At 36.6% G+C, this 21,775-nt stretch overlaps 2 protein-coding genes, 1 long non-coding RNA gene and 1 pseudogene across 3 annotated transcripts; 3 read left to right on the forward strand and 1 right to left on the reverse strand.

The window, feature by feature from the left end:
* Nucleotides 1-1,265: 1,265 nt before the first annotated feature.
* On the reverse strand, nucleotides 1,266-8,126 carry LOC125204087 (uncharacterized). Its single transcript, XM_048102636.2, has 4 exons — nucleotides 7,153-8,126; nucleotides 6,289-6,360; nucleotides 2,056-4,029; nucleotides 1,266-1,740 (listed from the first exon to the last, which is right to left on the reverse strand). The coding sequence occupies exons 1-4, from the start codon at nucleotides 8,060-8,062 to the stop codon at nucleotides 1,367-1,369; spliced, it is 3,330 nt and encodes a 1,109-aa protein (XP_047958593.1). The 5' UTR covers nucleotides 8,063-8,126; the 3' UTR covers nucleotides 1,266-1,366.
* LOC148923643 (uncharacterized) lies at nucleotides 7,911-9,227 on the forward strand. The gene is made up of 2 exons (XR_016132364.1): nucleotides 7,911-8,046; nucleotides 8,876-9,227. It is a non-coding gene; the product is annotated as an uncharacterized LOC148923643 (long non-coding RNA).
* Nucleotides 9,228-13,508: 4,281 nt separating this feature from the next.
* On the forward strand, nucleotides 13,509-15,685 carry LOC125204088 (glucan endo-1,3-beta-glucosidase, acidic-like). Its single transcript, XM_048102637.2, has 2 exons — nucleotides 13,509-13,647; nucleotides 14,550-15,685. Exons 1-2 carry the CDS (start codon nucleotides 13,569-13,571, stop codon nucleotides 15,539-15,541), a joined length of 1,071 nt encoding a protein of 356 aa, XP_047958594.2. The 5' UTR covers nucleotides 13,509-13,568; the 3' UTR covers nucleotides 15,542-15,685.
* Nucleotides 15,686-19,035: 3,350 nt separating this feature from the next.
* Nucleotides 19,036-21,238, forward strand: LOC148923644 (uncharacterized; annotated as a pseudogene).
* The last annotated feature ends 537 nt before the right edge of the window (nucleotides 21,239-21,775 follow it).

Below are 21,775 nucleotides of genomic sequence, written 5' to 3' on the forward strand. Positions count from 1 at the left end.
ATAGTAAGTTGACTTCAAGTATCCAGTAAGCTAAAATTGGAAATGGCGCAATTTGCAGAATTAGAACCCTTTGCATAATTTGCTTCAGAGCTTGATAAAGCTATTCATAATCAATTAGCAAGAGGTCAACGTTCACATTCCACTAACTCATTTCACTCTTATCTTATTATAAAACTAGTACTACTAGAAATGGGATTCATAAGCCACTAAATTTGGGAAAAATAATTGGAATTATTGAAACATAAGAAAACTGTCCCTTATTGAGTGTTGGGGCGAAAATACATTTTATGGCCCAAAAGAAAATAAAAAACATGGAATGGGCCGAAGTTCTGGACAATATGCAAGCTATGTAGATGTCATTTTCAGCCTTGTTTTTTTTGGAAACGGCTGGCAACTTCTTTAATCATAAATTAGTTTTCAAACACTGTCTCATCTTCTTCAAATTTTTCTTATTTAATCATGAAATGTTAGCCACAATTAATCTAATTCCCTTTCTCTCTCATCCATTCCATTTCAGCTTGTAGAGTCTTTAGGAAATTTTCAATTAGTTAAGAGTTTACCTTTTGCGAAGTCATTTTCCTAGTTGTCTAGTTGCTCGGTCTTGTTTAAAGGTCAATTTAATTATTAAAAATAGTTCTCACCTTAGTCTTGTTTATTTTTCGTATTTCACTTCCTCACCTTAAATAAAAAGCATATAGCCAAACGTTTTAAGGGTAGATATATAACGGATACCACCGTGCTCGAGGGATTGATACTCGACTTGCTATATACTATTCCCTCCGTCCTCTAATAAGGGTCTCACTTTAATTTGGCACAGATTTTAAGAATTAGTATAAAAGAAAGTGGATTGAAAAAATTAATAATATATGGATCTTATTTTTGTTTATAAATTTTATACTCTTCCCGTCTCCTAAAAACTAGAAACTTTACTTTTTTGAAAATTTCTGTCACTCTAATTAGGTGAGACCCATTTTCTAACTAACACACTTTTCTTTCTACCTTTCTCTTATTTCACTAATTTTGCAATAAAATCTGTGCTATTTTAAATGTTTCTATTTTTTTGAGATGGGATAGGAATAAAATGTGTGGGAAATTAAGTTAGTGGAATATAGAGTACATTAAAAAAAATAGTAAAAGTGAAGAGACAATTAATAAGTAATGTTCCAAAATGAAAAATCAGGACACATAATTGGGTGTGTGGGTGGACAGATGGAGTATTAGTATTTTAAAAAGCGAAAACTTATAAATGATTTGAGACACCATCATTGAGCATGTATTGAATTATCTGAAATTAGTTATTTTTACGAAATAAATTCCACAAACAAGAAACATGAAACACCATTGTTTGCATTACGCAAAACTGGAATCATCTCCTGTTATTCACAGGGCTGACTCTTTCTGCTGTTGCTTTGGATTTGATCTTCTGAAGAGTAGCCACTACTTCAATCATGTTGATTCTTTCATCCGGCGAAAAGGCTACGCATTTCATAGCCACATCAAAAATTGATGAGACACATTGCTCATTTGATTCAAAGTATTGATCACCTCTCGATAACAATCCAACCGCCACAATTTCAGATACTCGACTTTCTTGCAAAGCCGCACTCACCCACTCCTTTACGCTCATTTCCCCGTTGAACATATCATCCGTTGGCCTCTTTCCTGTAAACATCTCGAACAGCAAGATTCCGTAGCTGTATACATCCCCATTTATGGATACCTTTCCTTCCGATCCATACTCTGATCATCATCATGACATAATTAATAAAAAAATTAAGATTGAATATATGGAAAGTTAGGGGTGCGTTATAATGCATACTTTTCTTAAATTGCTAATTTGCTACCTCATCAACGCAATGTATTAAAAATGTCAACACGATCACATTAATTTAATTTATTGTGTGGACATTTTAAATATCATTGTCAATACAGTGTATTAAAATATCAACTAACTTAATATGGACATTTCAATACACTGCATTGATGAGTTAGCAGAGTTAGCAACTTAAGAAAATGTTAGCAACAAATCACTCTGGAAAGTTATATATACATCACCTGGTGCTGCATAACCGACAGTGGCTAGGGTTTTTGTTAGAACCATAGCCTCCCCTTCGTCAAAGAGCTTGGCAATGCCAAAATCAGCAACACGAGCAACCATGTCTTCATCAAGCAACACATTACTTGGCTTCACATCACAATGGACAACGGGATAGGTATGGCCATGGTGAAGATATTCCAAAGCTAACGCGACATCTATTGCTATCTGCAATCTTTGCAGAAGATCCAAGCAATGGCGGCCGGAATGCAGCCATTTCTCCAAACTCCCATTCGGCATGTGTTCAAGAATCAAAGCTCTGAACTCTATGTTGACACAACAACCAATTATTCGGACTAAGTTCCTGTGGCGAAGCGCGCTTAGTATCTCACTCTCAGTGTCAAAGCTCTTGCTAGCACCTTCCAACTCCAAGTTGAAGATCTTAACTGCAACATTTAGCCCATCGGAAAGTATTGCTTTGAAAACAGAACCAAAACTCCCTCTTCCAAGCAGATTCGTTTCGCTAAAAGAATCCGCCCCTCGCTCAAGTTCTAAATACGAAATTCTCCTCCAATCAATCTTCAAAGCAACTCCCTCATCTGGAGGAGTAATCCTTTTCTTTTCGCGTCTCCTTATAATAAAAACTATGATCACCACCAAAATGACAACTGCTACGAGAGGGGGCATGAGATACTTCACCAAACGATCATACTTCGATCTTTTAGGGCAAGGCGGCACTTCAAACCTTGAAGCACCGCAAAGAGCAGCGTTGCCAGCAAACGAATCAGCAGTGAAGTTAACAAAGCAACCCTCATTCGGAATTTCGCCTTCCAATTTGTTGTTAGACACATTGAAGGACTCAAGAAGCTTGAGGCCTTGGAGTTTCTTAGGTATGAATCCAGAAAGACTATTGTTATACAAAAGCAGTATTTGTAAACTTGTAACATCTCCCAAGGATTCAGGAATGCTTCCATCAAATTTGTTATCATTCAAAAACAAAGCAGTTAGTGATTCACACTCACCAATCGAGCTAGGAATATCGCCTGAAAATTGATTAGAAGAGAGATCTAATATGTCTATTCCCTTCAAATCTCCAATCAGAGATGGAATCTCCCCACTAAATTGATTCAACTGCAGCTCTAGATACACCAAATCTTTAAGACTCCAGAAGCTCAAAGGTATTGCCGAGTTCATCTTGTTCATCGCGAAGGAGATGCTTCTTAGGGTTTGAATTTCACCTATGCATCCCGGGATCGAGCCGGTGAACAGATTGGCACTCATATTCAAGTCCCCCAGCATCCGGAGCTGACAGAGATCATTTGTGATTTTCCCCTCAAGTTGATTTTCTCCAAGCCTCAATACTTGGAGGTTTTCCAAGTTTCGAATAGTGGTTGGGATGGATCCGGTGAGTTTATTACCAGACAACTGCAAATTCAGCAAACTAGTTAAGTTTCCAATCTCAGAAGGAATGCCACCTCTAATGTCAGAGTATGTAGCCCTAATAACTTCAAGCGAATTCGAGAAGTTCCCGATCGAAGGAGGGAGAACTCCTGCCATTTCATAATTGAATGAAATTTCTAAGAATTTCAAAACGGGGCAGTTTGTTAGGGAAGATAGGAGTTCATTCGCTCCGGTGAGATTATTTTCCCAGAGGGCGAGCCTTTCGAGGTAGTGTAGGTTGGAGAAGGCGGGAACAGAGCCGGTGAATGAGTTTCTGTTGAGTTGCAAGCTAGTGAGCATGGTGGAATTGTTGATGGAGCTTGGGATTGTGCCGCTGAGTCGGTTTAAGAATAGAGTAAGATCCTCGAGATTGGGTAGTGTAGCCCCCATGTCTGGTGGGAGTGTTCCAGAAAAGAGATTTTGTTGAAGTTGTAATGCTTTCAATGTTGAGATGTTGAATATGGAAGATGGGATGGAGCCATTTAAATGGTCATTGAAGGCAACATGCAAACGCTCAAGGTTTGCTAGTTTACCTAGCTCTTCTGGCAGTTCACCTGCCATACAAATTAAGAACAACGATTTGGAAATATTACATAGAGTAATTATACAAAGTATGAATTAAGATAATAAAAGAACTGCACATAATATACACACACTACACAACAAACACTATGCACACACACTGCATACAATATGCACACACTACACATGGCACACAATATACATACATTGCACACAATATACATACACTACACATACTATACACTCACTGTGCACATTATAAAAAAAAATACTCCACACATTGCACACTCTACACACACGCTATACACAAAAGAAACACACTACATACTCTATATGTAAAATACACACACTACACACATTCCACACAAATTACACACAATGCACATTAAATACACACACTGCGCCTACATCATTCACAAACTGAAATTTTAAATTTGGCTCGGTTTTACAGTTTTTCGGTTTGGTTCAGTTTTAACACTAGGCAAATTTCAGTTTTTCGATTCAATTCAAATTGGATTGGAAAAATAATCTAAAAACTGAAATAAAAAATGGATGCTTGAAATGTGTGTAATCTGTTAAGTGTGTGAAATGTGTGTAGTATGTAGTGTGTGAAATGTGTGTAGTGTGCGTAATGTGTGTGGTGTGTGAAAATATGTGTAGTGTCTGTTGGTGTCAAATGTGTGTAGTGTCTGTAGTGTGTGAAAAGTATAGTGTGTGAAATTGTGTATTGTGCGATCTGTGTAGTGTTTGAAATGTGAAATGTCTGTAGTGTGTGTACCGTGTGAAATATTTGTATAATGTGTGTAGCGTGTGAAATATTTGTAGAGTGTGTGTAGTGTGTAAAGTGCATGTAGACTGTAGTTTGTGAACTACAAAATGTCTCATTCCACTTTTACTATATTCAGAAAATGGATGCTACATTCTACTAACTTAATCCACACACATTTTAATATAAAATCAATATAAAAAAGTATGACTCACCTTCCACTAACTTTTTCTACCACTTTCTTTTACAAAATCAAAAATTTCTTAAAACTTGAGGAAATGGGACATTTATTAATGCACGGAGGGACTAATAGACTTTTGGATTCGAGCAAAAAATGTCTAAGTTGGTTCCTAGTTACAAGTAAAAACTGTTTGGATTAACTAGCTAATCTCGACACGACTATCAATTTTAAATTGAAATACTTTTAGACATGAGTCAAAACTATCAACAGAAAAATGAAAATACTCCGTGCAATGAGCCTAAATTTTCAATGAAGAAAAATGAAAAGCTCCATGATACTCCTAAATACAAGTATAAACTATTCATCAAATTGAAGACTATTTCGAGTTAAGTACTCCCTCCGTCCAAAAAAAATAGACAAAGTTATGAATGACACGGGTTTTAATGTATAGTTGGTAAAGTAAGAGAGAGATATGAAAAAGTAATAGAGGGATGGAAAAGGTAATGGAATGAGTGTAAGTGGATTGTGGGGTCCACATTCAGAATGATGTGTATGTTTAGTATTGGTTGAAAATTTTCCATTTTTAGAGCATTCACAATAGGTAGGACTAACCAATAGCTTAGCACTAGGACAAACCAAAAACACCTCCAGCCACATCATTAGGACTAACCACAGTACAATAATTGCCTAGCACTAGGACTAGCCGACGCCTTAGCCAATAAAACAAATTCACAGATTCGCAAATACATAGTAAAAATTCAACACGAATACGGACGGAAGAGAAACTCATTAATACAACAACGAGACGTATATATAGAGTTTTAAAAAAAATTGAAAAAAAGCGTTAGGATCGCTCGCCAATCGCGTGTCCACAATAGCAGATGAGCGATCTGCTAACGCCCTCCCCTGACGGACGACCGCTTGTCCTACTCGCTCGTCCGTCGCAGCTCACCGACTCCAATAGTGGACGAGCGCGACGGACGAGCCGCTAGCCGGTCGCTCGTCCATCTGTTCGTCCGCAATATGGTACAAAGTTGGTGGATACCCATAAATGGCAAAAGCAGTCTATTTTTTTTGGATGGAGGGAGTAAAAATATTTCTGATACTTAACTTGAGGATATGAATAGATTTAATAAATGAAATTGTAGATATATATTCGTATCATATTTTTAGAGATATCTAGTACGATTAGAACTATGTTTTCCCTATATAAAGGGTATATGATACATGATGGAGGATAACCAAGTAAGTATAATATATAGTCTTTAATATTCTCCCAATATTTTATGGTGAATGATTGAGAATATTATACATGTGAAATTTGTAATGCGACAGAAAACATACCTTCCAGCTGATTTAAAGAGAGTCCTAGAGTTTTGAGGTATGTAAGATTTCCGATTTCCTTTGGTATGGGACCTATATTTTAAGTCCACACATATATCAAGACTTTAGGTTTACGTACAGAAGATGAAAATAATCAATTCAACACAGAATTTAATTAGCTATATATACAACTTTCAATCAAATATTAGGGTCATATATAAGATAATTAATGAATTCGAGCAAAAAACTATGTGAGGTCTTTATGGTAAAAAGACATACCTAAATTACCGTGTCTTATATATGAACTCATAAGCAAATTATAACCCAATCATTAATTAATCAATTATGAACTATTCATCAAAGGGATGTGTTAACATGACAACCACTCTTAAAATAACACTATACCACCATTCCTAGCCAATCATTTATACACGTGGACAAATAATCAGCTGCCATATGGAAATCATAAAAAATTCGCAAGGGTAAATTTACGCGGACGGCAACATCCAATACTCTAGACTGCAATATCCAATACGCTAGACTGCAAGGTATAGATTGTTGTAGATTGTTGTCTAGCGTTTATACTATTGCAGTCTAGCGTGGTGTCACATTGTCATTTTAACGCACCCCCACAATAAATTGCAGAAATATAGAATTCAAAAAATCGTATTTTTTATCATAGCTTATTCAAATTAATCTTAATAAAGATAGATTAATGAATTAGGTATAATTAGGTTAAAGCTCTAACATATCATTAATCAATTATCATATTATTAACATTACTAGGTGTTCAAATAAATCCAAGTATAAAATGAAACATCAACTTCAAAGCATTTAATATATTACTAAAAAATATGACATGTGCCGACAAGAAGACAGCCATACCTGTTAACCGGTTGGTCGAGAATGATATAACCTTGAGCTTGCTCAAACTCCCAATTTCAATTGGTACACTGCCACTTAACTCATTACTACTTAACCAAATCTCTTCCAGCTCTTTGCATTTTCCAATATTTGGTGGAATCCTCCCTAACAACTGGTTGTTATCCATTATAATTCTTTTGAGTTTTGGATTTTCATTACCACACATATCATTTGGTATCTCACCACTTAAACCATTAAGTTTCATATTCAAATACACCAAAGAAGAAATATTGAAGATGCCATAAGGCAAAGTTCCTATGAACATATTCCCTCTCAAATTCAACCATTCTAGTGAAGAAAAATTGGCAATCTCTTTCGGAACATATCCTTCAAGAAAATTGTTTCCGAGCTCCAAAGTTAGCAAAGTGGAAGCATTGAACAAAGAAGGAGGGATTGTCCCAAAGAAGGAGTTGTTATTGAGACGGACATGTTGGAGTTGAGTTAAAGATCCTAACCACGGCGGGATTTCTCCGGTGAGGTTGTTAAATCCCGCGTTTATCGTCCTCAAACGACGTAGTTTGGAGAGGTGGGAGGGTATGGGGCCGGTGAAGTTGTTGGAGCTGATGTCGAGGGATCGGAGAAACGTTAGGTTTCCGAGATGCGGAGGGAGGGTTCCGTGGAGAGCGAAGCCGGAGATGCTGAGGGCGATGACACGTTGGTGGCGGGGCCCGCATGAGACGCCGGTCCATTCGCAGATGGAGGTGTTGGTGGACCAGTTGTTGAGGGAATTAGGGTGTTGTGTGAGGGAATTTCTGAAGATAATTAGGGATTGTTGATCAGTGGAGTAGTTGGGAGTTGTTTGGGTTGAGGAGAGGGTCATGGAATTTAGAATGAAAAATGCAAGGGAAAGAGAAAGTAAGTAAGTCTCCATTCTAATTCTTTTCACTGATGAATGATTAGATTGTGTATGTTTGAAAAGTGTGTGATTTTTTTGTTGATATTTATGAATATTTGGTAGTGTGTGTACATGCAAAGAGAAACTAAGTCCCCCTCTAGTCCCCACTAAATGTTCCACATCCGACTGAAGGTTTTAAGAAATTGTTTAACTCTGTTAATAAAAATGGGTATAAAAAGTTAATGGAAATGAGTCTTACTTTTATATACTTTGTATTAGGTTTTCATAATAAAATGTGAGTTAAAATGAAATAGTAAAATAAAAGGTCTAATATCAGAAAATAGTAAAAATGAAATAGGACATTTATTGGGACCATCCAAGAAAATATGTACTACCTCTGTCCCTAAAAATTTGATACATATTACTATTTCGGTCCGTCCCTGAAAATTTGATACACTTCACTTTTACCATTTTTGGTAGTGGACCCCATATTCCACTAACTCATTCCTACTCACATTTTATTATACAACTAATACTTTAAAAGTAGGACCCATATCCCACCAACTTTTTCAACTCACTTTCCATTACATTTCTTAAAATCCGTGTTGGGTCAAAGTGTAGCAAATTTTGGGGGACCGAGGTAGTAACATTTAGCAGAGACAGAAAGGGCGAGCGATATGATGTTAATGGAAAGGTAGATGACAAAACAAGTTGACCGTGAGGACCACAACGACTTTTTTAGTTATAATTCCTTGCTCATCGGTGGAAAATTAAATGCATATTTATTTGTCATGCATTTAATATTTTTCAAATTAGACCTTTTTTAATCCATCTCTTAATTAATTGCAGTTATCGGCGTTGACAGTGGACGATGGGAATGCAGAAAATTAGGATTTAACTCATTTAAGTCAATCTATTGATTTTCCTCTTCATACTTTAATTCTACGTACACATTAAATGTAAGATGGCGTAGTGGACATGCAAGTATTGTTTTTGGACCAAAACACACTCAGCCACAAGTTTAGTTCTTGGATTTTCATTTATAACTGTCGCATTTTTTTTTTTCATATTATTATTTTGATCCATCCATCAAAATTATCTACTCCGTCCTACAATGAATCACTCATATTGTGGACATAGATTTAAAAATGTAAAGAATAGTGGAATGAAAAAGTTAGTGGAATATGAGATCCACTTTTTATATTGGTTTTATAATAAAATGTGAGTGATGTGAGTTAGTGGAATATGAGATCTACTTACCATTTATGGTAAAAGTAAAGTATGACTCTTATTGGGGGACGGACCAAAATGGCAAAATGTGACTCTTATTGCGGGACGGAGGGAATATTATTTTCGATGTTCTAGAATGTTTATCACTTGTTTCATTTTCTGTTCTTCTAACAAAATTTTTCACGTTTTACATTTACCAATTTCGGTAATGGACGACCCTACATCCCACCCACTAACTCATTCTTACTCATAGTTATTTATAAACTAATATAGTACTTACTCCATAAAAGTAGAATCTTCATTCCACTAAATGTTTGAACTCAGTTTTTATTATATTTCTTAAAACTCATGCTGAATCAAAATTGACAAATTTTGTTGGACGATCATAAAGAATCACAATTTAGAACACAAAAACAAGCGCGCGTTTCTAAGTTGAGGATAATTTATTATAATTATACTCGTATTTTTTAGGACACTTTTACTTTTGGCTAGGACACCAACAATAAAGGCACTTTATAAAACATTGATATAATAAAAAATATAAATTAATATTATTAATAGCATTAAAATATCCTTAGCCATTTTTTTATTGCAGTAATTATTACCGTAACACGTACAACCTCTGATTAAAATAAACTACAGTAACACCTAGAGTCTCAGACTATGTCCAAGAAAATGCAATTCATTACTATCCGGAATATAATGATTATTAGATGTGAATATAGACTAGAAATTCGTACTAATTATCTGAAAAATCCGGTCAAATGATGAAAAAAGGTTGATATAGTTAAAATATAAAAAATTGAGTCTGTCTTATCATAACCTTTTAGTCATCAGATCGCCAACCAAGAATGTTCTTTTTATCTTGAGCTTCACCACTGTAAAATTTTGACCTTTCATGGAAAGTGTATGACTTAATAAGTTCATGCTATCCTCGTCCACATAGAGGTCAAGTGGCTGAAGGCTTAAGCGCCTACCAAACTTATTTTGTATTACTAGCTCCAAATTTTAGTGCAAAAGCCTCTATTTTGGTCTAACTCAACTAAAATTAAAAATGAGTTTAATCGGTAGGTAGTTCACAAGTGAATCGATCGGTTGTTCACATGCGACTCGACCGGTTCATCCGGTTCAAAATGGCTCTTTATATAGATCACTGGTTTATTAATGCAAGCTAGACTTAACCAAGCACGGTTTGTAGCTAAACCATATGTCCTGGCGGCCACGGTCCAGTTATTAAATACTTCATCCGTCCCACCCTAATTGACACATTTTGTTTTTTGGAATGTCGCACTTTAATGACATATTTTTAAATATAGAAACATCACTCTCGATTTCTACTTTTTCTCACTCTTTCTTTATCTTCTGTCATCATAACTAACAAAATAACACTGCGTTAAATCTCATGTCAAAAAGGAAATATTCCACTTAGGATGAGACAAAGGGCATAATTGTTTTTATGGTATAGGTTAAAAAAATCACATGCAAATTATGCAATTGGCCGGCAAGATATTAGAAAATCACATGGAAGGCGTCGTAGTCGTTTTCAATTGATTGGAACAAATTCGTGCATACATACAACTTGATAATGGAGTCAATCATAACATATTTTAAATATTGCATTTAATAAGTTGACTTAAGTCCACCTTTCGTTAGGTCAATTTATTCTGTATTTTACTGTTTCCCTTAATTTTATTTTGTAGATATTTGTGAATTCTCGATTTTATCCAGGAGTTAGAAGTGGAAGAAGGGAGTTACAATGCATGAAAATATTTTATGGAGTAATTTTTATTTGTTTGAAAAATGTTTATTAAAGGTGGAAGAAAGGGAGTCTATGATGTACTATTAAATTAGTTAAGGTTGGCATCTGAAAATGATTTTCACAGTATTCATATGGCGTGTAAAACCTTCCTACAAACACTGAACAACCTAAAACTAAATTTAGAAAATTCCAAAAAATTAATAAAATCATAATAATACTCACAAATTGACGTTTTCTCCTTTTAAACGAACTCGGTTGGCCAAACTAGAGCTTGATTTCTAGGGCAGTTTGGAAAATCATCTCCGAAATTTACGGAATTCTAACTTGAATTTTAGCGGAAAACTGCATTTAGTGAAATATGAAATACTAATATTTAGGTCCATGAAGTAACTCGAACAAAATTTAAGTCATCATATTGTCTCTAGCAAAAATATCCCCTGCATAATTAAATTCTACATGTGCAAACACAATTTTTGGACCCAAACACACTCATCCACAAGTTAAGTGGCCCATTCTATTGAGAATACAACTGTATTATTAGACCAAAACAAAATACGCCAGAAATATTACTGTTGTACTATTATAATTATAACAAAACTTGAAAGAGACTACATTAAATAGCCGGAAGTTTCGGGTATTTATATGCAAATAAATAGAGAAATGGAAAATTTTGTAGACTAATATTAATTTAGCTATTTTTGTATACATAAGAGTTTGCAAAGTTTAGTGTATTTATATGCAAATAATTAAAGAAATTGAAAAATTTGTAGACTAATATTTTAGTTATTTTTATATACATAAGAGTTTGCTTTATGTTTCTTGGAGTTACCATTCGTCGTGATTTTTTGGCTATGTACCTAGCTAGTTAACACTAATAAATATTCTTGTAAGAAAATTCATAACTACATTGGTAGTTTTTCTATTGATGCTAATTGAGAATAGAAAGTTCAACTAATAGAACAACCACCAACAGCTAGCCCATGTGTGGAAAAGTATTTGAAAGTGAAATAACAATATTAAATTATATACTAGGGCAGTATTCTATCCAGAGAGAGGTGAGAAAAAGTAGATATAATAGAAGACGGAAAGAGAGAAAGTAAGAGAGAGGGTAAAAAGTAAGGAATAGAACTAGAAAAAGTAGATAAAGTATAAGAGAAAGTTTCGATTTTTGAAATGAGACTATTTTTCGTGGACACACCAAAATGGCTAAATGAGACTATTTTTGTGGACGAATGGAGTAATAAAGTGTGGATGGAGTAAGATTAGTGGAATGCGGGCCTACTATCATTTATGGAAATAGTGAACGGTGGGAGTAATAAAAAGTGGATGGAATAAAATTAATGGAATGTGGGCCTATTATCATTTGTGGAAATAGTGAACGGAGGGAGTAATAAAGTGTGGATCTAATAAGATTAGTGGAATGTGGGCCTATTATCATTTATGGAAATAGTGAACTTAGATTCCAAATGTGAGACGGAAGGAGTATTTGGTGGAAATGGATTGCTCACATCTTTAAAAGGTACTAGTATTATAAGTAGGGAGGATTGTCCACTCATTCTGTACATGAAATGTTGTCCACATTTTGACTCGGCGGGTTCTAATAAATGTGAAGAAAATGAGTGGAAAAAGTTAGTGGAATGTGAGTTCCACATTTATGTATCAGTTTTATAATAAAATGTGAGTGTAATGAGTTAATGAATAGTGAGCTCCATTTATACAAAATGGAAAAAGAAAAAATAGAATATATTTCGCGAACGGACCAAAATGATAAAAGTAGACAATATTTCACGTACGGAAGGGTGTAAGAGTTAGGACTACCATTTTACTGATGCGGACAAGAAGATGTTGTAGTACGACCCCATAACGTGCAAGGCTTGAATGATTATTAGGCTTCCACGCTTGCAAGTTGCAATTGAAAAACTTGTTACTGACATGAATATGTTCTAATACTATGTTAAAAATAGAACGCCCATCCCCTTAAATATCTTATAAGAAGGATGAGTTATCTGCTCAATTATAAAAGAGTTCAATTACTATTCTGTTTGTGTGACAAAATGAGATTCACTAATATTATGTACTTCTTTCGTCCTAATTAAGTTGGGTCATATTTTTTTTTTTTTTTATGTTCTAATTAAATTGAATTATTTTCTTTTTTGACAAAATATAAAATATTCAATCAGTCTTACTTTATTCCATCACTCACTTTACTCTCTCTTTATCCTTTCTACTTTATTCCTCTCTCTTACTTTTCAACATAATTTCTTAATCTCCATGCTCAAAAGTTGTGACTCAACTTTGTTGGGACGGGGGTAGATTTTTTTATAATATGAAGCTTGCCTAACTATTTACATGACTCAGTTATTTTAGCTGGTTTTCGAATACATTAATTTAGGCAAGAAAAAATATACTACTGTTTAATAATTGAATGGCCATATATAATTACAAATACGTCCAGCATATACTACCCCTGAGTGATAGAAAGTCTATATAAAGGAAGGTAAGTGATGACAAGATTCACCAACACTTGCTCAATTGCTCTTTCCTTAGGCTGCAATGGCTATCACAAAAAATTACTTCTTCCTCTCTGCAATATTCACACTTATATTTTTGTTCACATCTCTGGATTTCACTGGTTAGTTTTATTTCTCTTTTCAATATTATTTAAATTTATCTTTAATTAATGTACAATTAATGTTCATTCTCAGTCATATAGTTGAGATAAACTTTTTTAATATAGATTATTCTACCATTGATCAATCTTGCTTGATCATCTAACTTAATTACATTCCATCATGACTATATGCAGAGGGATACATCCCTTAAAATTAAATATTTTGGTTGACTTTTTAATTGGTACACAACTTTTAACTTGCAATTTAACTCAAACTTATAAAATTTTAAGAAAGATGTTGGATTCAAAGATTTTACACCTTCCGTCCTCAATATGAGTCTCATTTTGATAAGACACGAGTTTTAAGAAATGTAATAGAAAATGGGTTGAAAAAGGGTGTAAAATGTGGGTCCTACTTTTATACTCCCTCCGTCTCATAGAAATCGACCATATTTCTTTTTTCGTCCTTCCTATACAAATAGTACATATCCATTTATGGTAATTTTTTTCTCTTTCTCTTTTACTTTATCATTTATGGATCCTACCATCCACTTCACAATTTCAACTATTTTTTCTATTTCTCTCATACTTTACCAATTATGCATTAAAACTCGTGTCCATACCAAATGGCTTATTTCTGTATGAAGGAGGGAGTATTAGTATATAATAATATGTGAGTGAAAATAAGATAATGAAATGCGAGGTACACAATAAAAAATGTGAAAATGGGACAAGTAATTTGGGACGGACAAAAATAAAAAACTAGAGCTAATATTGTGAGACAGAAGGAGTACGTTCTTTTAAACTCATACTTAAACGTAAATATGCCGGTTAATTTAAATTGAACATATATTTCTTATCCATCTGAGTGGCGCTTCATTGTCAATTCGAACCCCATGACGAGTTTCGGGTACTCGATGCAGCTGCTCAAATCGGGGTATGCTACGGACGGAACGGCGCGGGACTACCCCCTCCAACCCGAGTCGTGCAGCTATTCAAGCAATACAACATCAAAAGGATGCGAATCTATGACACGGACCAAGCCACCCTGGAAGCCCTCCGCGGCTCCGGCATCGAGCTCACCGTCGGAATCCTAAACATGCAGCTCCAAGACATCGCCAACAGCCGCCCCAACGCGGACCGCTGGGTCCAAACCAACATCCGCAACTACGGCAACGTCATCTTCCGTGCCGTCATCGTCGGCAACGAGGTCAGCCCGATCCGAGGCGACACCGCTCAGTACGTCCCGTTCGTCCTCCCCGCCATGCGCAACATCCGCGCCGCCCTCGACGCCGCCAACCTCGGCGCAATCAAGGTCTCCACGGCCATCGAGACCGAGGTCATCGACCCCAACACCAACTACCCGCCGAGCAAGGGGGATTTCCGGGGCGATGTGAGGCCGTTTCTCGACCCCATCGTGAGGTTTCTCGTCGACACGGACGCCCCTCTCTTCGCCAACATATACCCCTTCTTCGCCTACCTTTACAACAAGGCGCAGATCCCTTACAACTACGCCTTTCTGGAGGAGGGCGGTGGGATCAACACCCCGGACGGGATTTACGACAATCTCTACTACGCGCTCCTGGACGTAGTGAACGCGGCGCTGGAGAAGAGCACGGCGAGGGTCTTTCCCGACGCGGCCGGGAAGGTGGCCCCGGTGGCGAAAGGGTCGGAGACGGGAGCGGCCAGTGACGGGTCGGGGGATGCCACGGCGAGCATTGAGAATGCGCGGAGATACAACAATAATTTGGTGAGGGTGGTGAAGAGTGGGACGCCGAGGAGGCCGGGCCGGCCGATTGAGACGTACATATTTGCGATGTTTGATGAGAATCAGAAGCCTGGCTCGGCAATGGAGCAGCATTTCGGGCTGTTTTATGCCAACGGGCAGCCAAAATACCCGATGAATTTTAACTAGCTGAATATGCCTACTTTTGATGGTTGAAGAAAATAAAGGCCTTTGCTATGTATGAAGCCTTTGCGGTGTCACACTATGTGCATTTGCAAGAATTGTAATAAAGAGTTGATTGATGAAATATACAACCATTTAAAAGCCCCAAAATTATACTTATCTCACTTTAAGAGTCCCATTTGAGTTCGACACGAATTTTAGAAAAAAGAAAGGAAAGTTGGTGAAAAAACATGGTGGAATATAAGTCCTATTTTTATATATTGGTTTTCCATTCGACGACTACCTTCGGCGATCGATATTCTCTCCGGCATCCAATCGTTGGATCAGCGGAGGCAAGATTTGGTTGTGCGTGGAAGTCTTTTCCGTCGGGCAACACAAGATCTAGGGTTTGTACAATAATCAACGAGAAGTTGGGAAAAATAATATTTTCATTCATAATGAGTTTATGAACAAAAACCCTTTTATAATCTAAGGACCCTAGGGTTGATTCGACCTAATCCTATTAATCTCGGGAAAGAATCGACAAAGAAAACCCGAAACTGAGCTTATAATTACGCTCGACTCATACTTAAATTAAAATATAAAATTACCACAAAGTTCAAAAAGAAAATAATAAAAACATAAAAACTAGTACTTGTTAAATTAACGACTTATTTGGGAACGAAGTCGCCGAGCTTGTTCGGCGGTTGACTTTCCTCTTCGGCTTCAACTTCGCAATGAATTGTTGCTTCATCTGTTCGCTCCGTACCTTCGTCATAGCTTCCTTCGGTTTTGCTGTCACAGGATTCTGCGGCTGCGGCTCTGGAACCGTATCATTTTATAATATAATGTGAGTGGAAAAATGTTAGTGGAATGTGAGTCTATGACTATTTGTGGAATATTTCAACAAGAACTCCTAAAGTGGGAAACTTAAAAATGGTAAACAGGAACTGCTATATTGAGACAGAAGGAGTAGTATAATAATATACTCTCTCCATTTTTTAAAAATAACAACTCTTTCCATTTTAGTCTGTTCTTTAAAAATAGTAGCATTCAAACTTTCTATTTTTGGAAATCTTTACACCTGTATACATCAATTTATTTACCACTTGTGTAACGCCCCACTTTTCGAACCCTAATTTTTGAGCCATAAAATATCTGCATTAAATGTTTTTAATGCCGTGAAGTATGTGGATTAATAATGAGTGAAATTATTAAATGATTTTCTATGGTGACCTAATTTTGATTTGGAGTTAGAATTTGGATTGACTGAGTCAATTCCGTTGAATATATGACGTGGATGTAGAATGATCAATTCCATTGAATTTGTGACGTGGCTGTTTGAATATTTGATGTGGGGTGAATTTTATTGTGGAGAATTATTTTCCTAAGGGTGAGTGAGATTAAATAGGTTCATTGATAATTATCTTACCCATATTCTTGGAATTTTCGACCGTTATTATTGTTGAAAAAGAATTCTATTTTTCTTGGATTTAATTAATTGCTTGAGATATTTATCCAAATTAAATTCAAACCCGATTATTCCCTATTTTTCTCCATGAGAATTCGACCCCATGCTTGTTTCTAGGGAGATTTCGAAAATCTCCTATTTAAAGGGAGAAAGAATTATTTATTTTATTATTTGATCCCTTATTTATTCCCTTCCATGAATAAATGCAAATATCCTAGCAAATCTTACCATACCTAGGAAGATCTTGCCATATTCCTTTTAATTAGGATTTGAATTTATTTCCTTGTGGTAGAGCATAAAAATCGCCCACTCCCTATTTTATATTGCGGAAATTATAATTTTATTCTTCTCCGTGATATCTTGCTCTCTGTAAAAATTTAAATAAATCCTACACATATTTAATAAGCAGAAAATCGCCTACTCATTATTCCCCCCCAAAAATCAAGCCAACTTCCCTTCCCATATCTTCCCAAATCTTTGATTATTTAATTGTGGGAATTTATTCTTGAACTCTATAAATATGTGAGAAAACCCTAACCCTAACCCCACTACTACACGCCTCCTCCCTCACTCCCACACGCCACTTTTCTTCTTACATTCTTCTTCTACTTGTTTTCTATTTTATTCAAGATCTCTTCATTCTTTGCAAAGATTTGAAGTTGAAACTCAAGAATTGTAGAAGAATCAACTCTATTACTTTGTTCTACCATTCGTTCTATCAAGAAAAGGTACTCCCTCCGTTCCCTCATAGTTGAGGCGGAACTTTTTGGCACGGAGTTTAAGAAATGAATGTTGAGTGTGTTAAATAAATAGATAAAAAAGTAAGAAAGAGAAAAAGGTAGAGAGAATAAAGTAAAAAGTTAAGAAAGTAGAGAGAATAAAGTAAGAGAGAGTAAAGTAAGAGAGAGGAAAAAATTACTATAAATGGAAATGACTCAACTATGAGGGAACTTCCCGAAATGAAAAAATGACTCAACTATGAAGGAACGGAGGGAGTATTTTAGAGGGTTAATTCTTCTTTTGTTCTAGCTTGGTAATAGCATTCCATTTTAATGAAGAATAATAGATTTGTTCCCAGTTAGGGAGTGACGCATAAAGGTTATGCGTCTTTAAAAGTAAAACGCATAAAGGTTATGCGTCTTTACTTAATGACGCATAAGGGTTATGCGTCGTCAAGTAAAAACGCACATAAAATTAGCGTTTTGGTGTGACGCACAACAGTTATGCGTCTTTATTTAGTGACGCATAACTGTTATGCGTCTTTCACTAGTGACGCATAACCGTTATGCGTCTTTCATTAGTGACACATAAGGGTTATGCGTCTTCCAGTCGCGATTTAAACAGCAGAACAGAGGCAGAAACACATTTCGATAGAGGCAGCGAGCAGACAGCGAGCAAAGTGGCGATTTTCCATCTTCTCCGGCGCAATTGTCCATGTTTTCCGACGAATTTCAAACATATTCTGTATTTGTTCTTCAATTTGGCTACATTCATCATTATTCATGTTTATTTTGCTCTACTTTGTTAGTTTTACCCAATTTATTAAAAATTAGGGCTTATAGAAAAAATGTCCCTCATTGTTGTTTTTGGAAAATGTTTATGATGCAGAAATCATGCAAGTATTTGTGAGTTTGTATTGGGGTGGTAGAGTAGTTCAACTACCACATATGGGTATTGGTTATGATCCACCTCGTGCGAGGAGCTCCATCGTATTAAATTCGTGTGTTTCCTATTCTGAATTGGTAGCATTGATATGTGATGCGATGAGAATAGATGTGAACCAACACACTATAGAATTATTGTGGAGACAATGTATAGTGTTTGCTTCCGGGATGAGTTATACATGTTCTGTGATTTGCAATGATGAAAGTGTAATGTTTATGTTCAACAATGCTCAAAATTCAAGTGGGTGTATTGAATTATTTGTTGAGTATTCACCTATTAGAAGTTCAGAAATCCCACGAGTTGTTGATTTTGGTAGTGGATCATCTGCGAGGGTTGAACTTTTGAGCTCTGAATGTGGTATTGGATCATCTGCGAGGGGTGAACAATGAACTTTGATCATAGTATGAATGAGCAGAGAGATGTTGTAGATGCTGTTGATGTTGGTGGTGGATTGAATGATGAGGTAGATGTAGCAGATGTTCTTAATGAGCCAACAACACTATATGATACTGAGCCAGAACCCGATCTCTGTGATGGTGATGGTTCTTCTGATGATGGTGATGGTTCTTCTGATGATGAGCTAATACCATGTAAACCTGTTGTACAAGGTGAACAACCGCTTCCGGAATACAACACTAGAGGGTTGAAATTCTTTCGCGAATTACCAAGTCGTCCTTCTGGGGTATCTGATGATGGTGTTGATAATGAACACAACAATTTGTATTGGGATGAGAATGAGCCGCATCGGATTGTGTTGGGAACAAAATTTGATTCGAAGCTTCATGTGAAGACTGCTATAACTATGTGGAGTTTGTGGCAGGAAAAACAGTTTAAGGTCGTCGAGAGAAAATTAAGAAGGTGGCATGCCGTATGCAAATTTCCTGCAGGAACGACAGCAACAGGTATTGGCATTATCAGCACCACCGACGCTGAAAAAGCAAGGGAATGTAAGTGGGAGGTTTCAGTTACTCAAAGGGCGCATGACGATATGTGGGAAGTTAGAAAGTGGGTGGGGCGACATACTTGTGTAGGCCATCGTGCTAACAGAGATCATGCTAACTTCTCATCGGTAATGATTGCTCTGTGTATTCGACATCATGTGCGACAATGTGCCGATTTCAAGGTCTTCTCAATAATAGCTGATGTTCAAGACAGATTTGGTGTGTCAATCAGTTATAAGAAGGCATGGTATGCAAAGAGAAAGGCTATAGAGTTTGTATATGGTGGATGGGAGGAATTATTTAGGCAGTTGCCAAGCTACATGTTTGAACTCCAGTCACAGAATCCGGGCACAATTGTTGAGTGGAAGCACAATGAGCTGTTGAGTCAGAGACGTACAAATGTGTTCAACTATGTTTTCTGGACATTTGGGCCTGCAATACATGCTTTCCAGAAGGCTGCACCGGTGTTAACAATAGACTGGACTCACCTCCGAGGAAGATTTAAAGGTAAGTTGCTTGTTGCTTGTGGTTTTGATGCTAACAAGACATGCTTGCCTATTGCATATGTTGTGGTGGATGAAGAAACCAATGACAGTTGGTTGTGGTTTTTGGATCATGTAAGAACTCATGTGGTGAAATACGAGAGGGAGGTGTGCATTATATCAGATAGGCATAAAGGAATCTTCAAAGCAATGGAGTCTGTAATCATGACAAGAGCCCCGCAGATACACCACAAATTTTGTTTGGTCCATGTGAGGGCAAATGTGTTGAAGAAGCACAAGGGCCCCAGTTTGAAGGCCATGATCTGGAAGTTGGGGGTCAGTACTCAGGTACGTAAATTTGACAGAAGAAGTCGAGCACTATCTGATGTCAGCCGTGGTGCGATGCGAATGCTTGATAGGATTACAAAAGAATGTTGGTCACTATGCTATGATGACACACTTCGATGGGGGGTGGCCACAACAAACATGTCGGAGTGCTACAACAACGTATTGCGGGTGTTAGAGAGTTGCCAATTAGAGCTTTGGTTGATTTGACATTTTGGAGGACGGTGAAATGGTGGGTGCAGAGAAGACAACAATTGAACACACTGAAGGTGAGTTAACCCCGTGGGCGAGGGACATGCTTGCTAGGAATGACTCAAAGGGGCGAAAACATTACATTACTGTAGTTGGCCGAGATACATGGAAGTATCATGTCCGAACTCGAGGAAGAATAGAAAATGGAGTGTCAAAGGGCAACAATGTACAAAAAGTCAGGTATCTGGAGTCGACGTATAGTTGTGGTAAGTGGCAGACGTGGAGAATTCCTTGTTCACATGGTTGTGCAGTTGCTAGAGACAGAGGTCACGTCATGATTGACCTTATAGATAAGTCCTACTACCTAAGTACATGGAGATCACAGTACTATGGTGAAAATTCATTTGATGCACCAAGACACGAAGATTATTGGGTTGAACCTCCATGGAAATTGCGCATCACCCCCCAGCAGTTGATTCCTAGAAGGCGTGGCCGAATTAGAAGAAGGAGGATACGTAATCAAATGGATGTCCGTGAGGAAGATGAACCGAGGGCTCCCCGCCGTTGCAGAAATTGCGGGAAAGAGGGGCATGACCAAAGAAATTGCACAGACGGTGTTGTTCAGTAATTTCGTGGTATATATTTCCTTGCTTTTGGCATTGATTGAGTTGTGCATTTGAGAGCTATTAGTTTTTTTATTGACTATTTTTGTTGATTTGCAGGAATAGCTGACAAGAGAAGGCATGGTTCGAAGCTGAATATCGTTGATGTTTGTTTTTTGCTGCAGAAACTGATGGTGGATCTTATTGGACAGTTACTATGTTTATTTATCAACATTTTGTGGTAGATGTTGTTGACACTTATTATATTGACTTTTGTTGACAGTTATTATGTCAGATGAATATTGTTGTCATTTTTTTTTATCCAGGTGGAATGATTATTTGACAATCGATACTTTGTATTGTCAATTTTGTAAAAAAATTTCAAGAATTTATCGTAAAATTGCAAGAATTAATGTAACATCCCAAAATTAGGGTTAGACAAATTTACTATTTTAAGAAGAAGATGATCAAAATGAAATTAATCCATAAAAAGTTTGAAATCGACAATTAATTTATATTACTATAAATGGTGGAATGCTACAATTAGTATTAATACATTCAAG

Source organism: Salvia hispanica, chromosome 6, assembly GCF_029641045.1.
Source record: "Salvia hispanica isolate PSC_SH4W2 chromosome 6, Shi_PSC_v1, whole genome shotgun sequence".
In the NCBI taxonomy this organism is placed as follows: Eukaryota; Viridiplantae; Streptophyta; class Magnoliopsida; order Lamiales; family Lamiaceae; genus Salvia; species Salvia hispanica.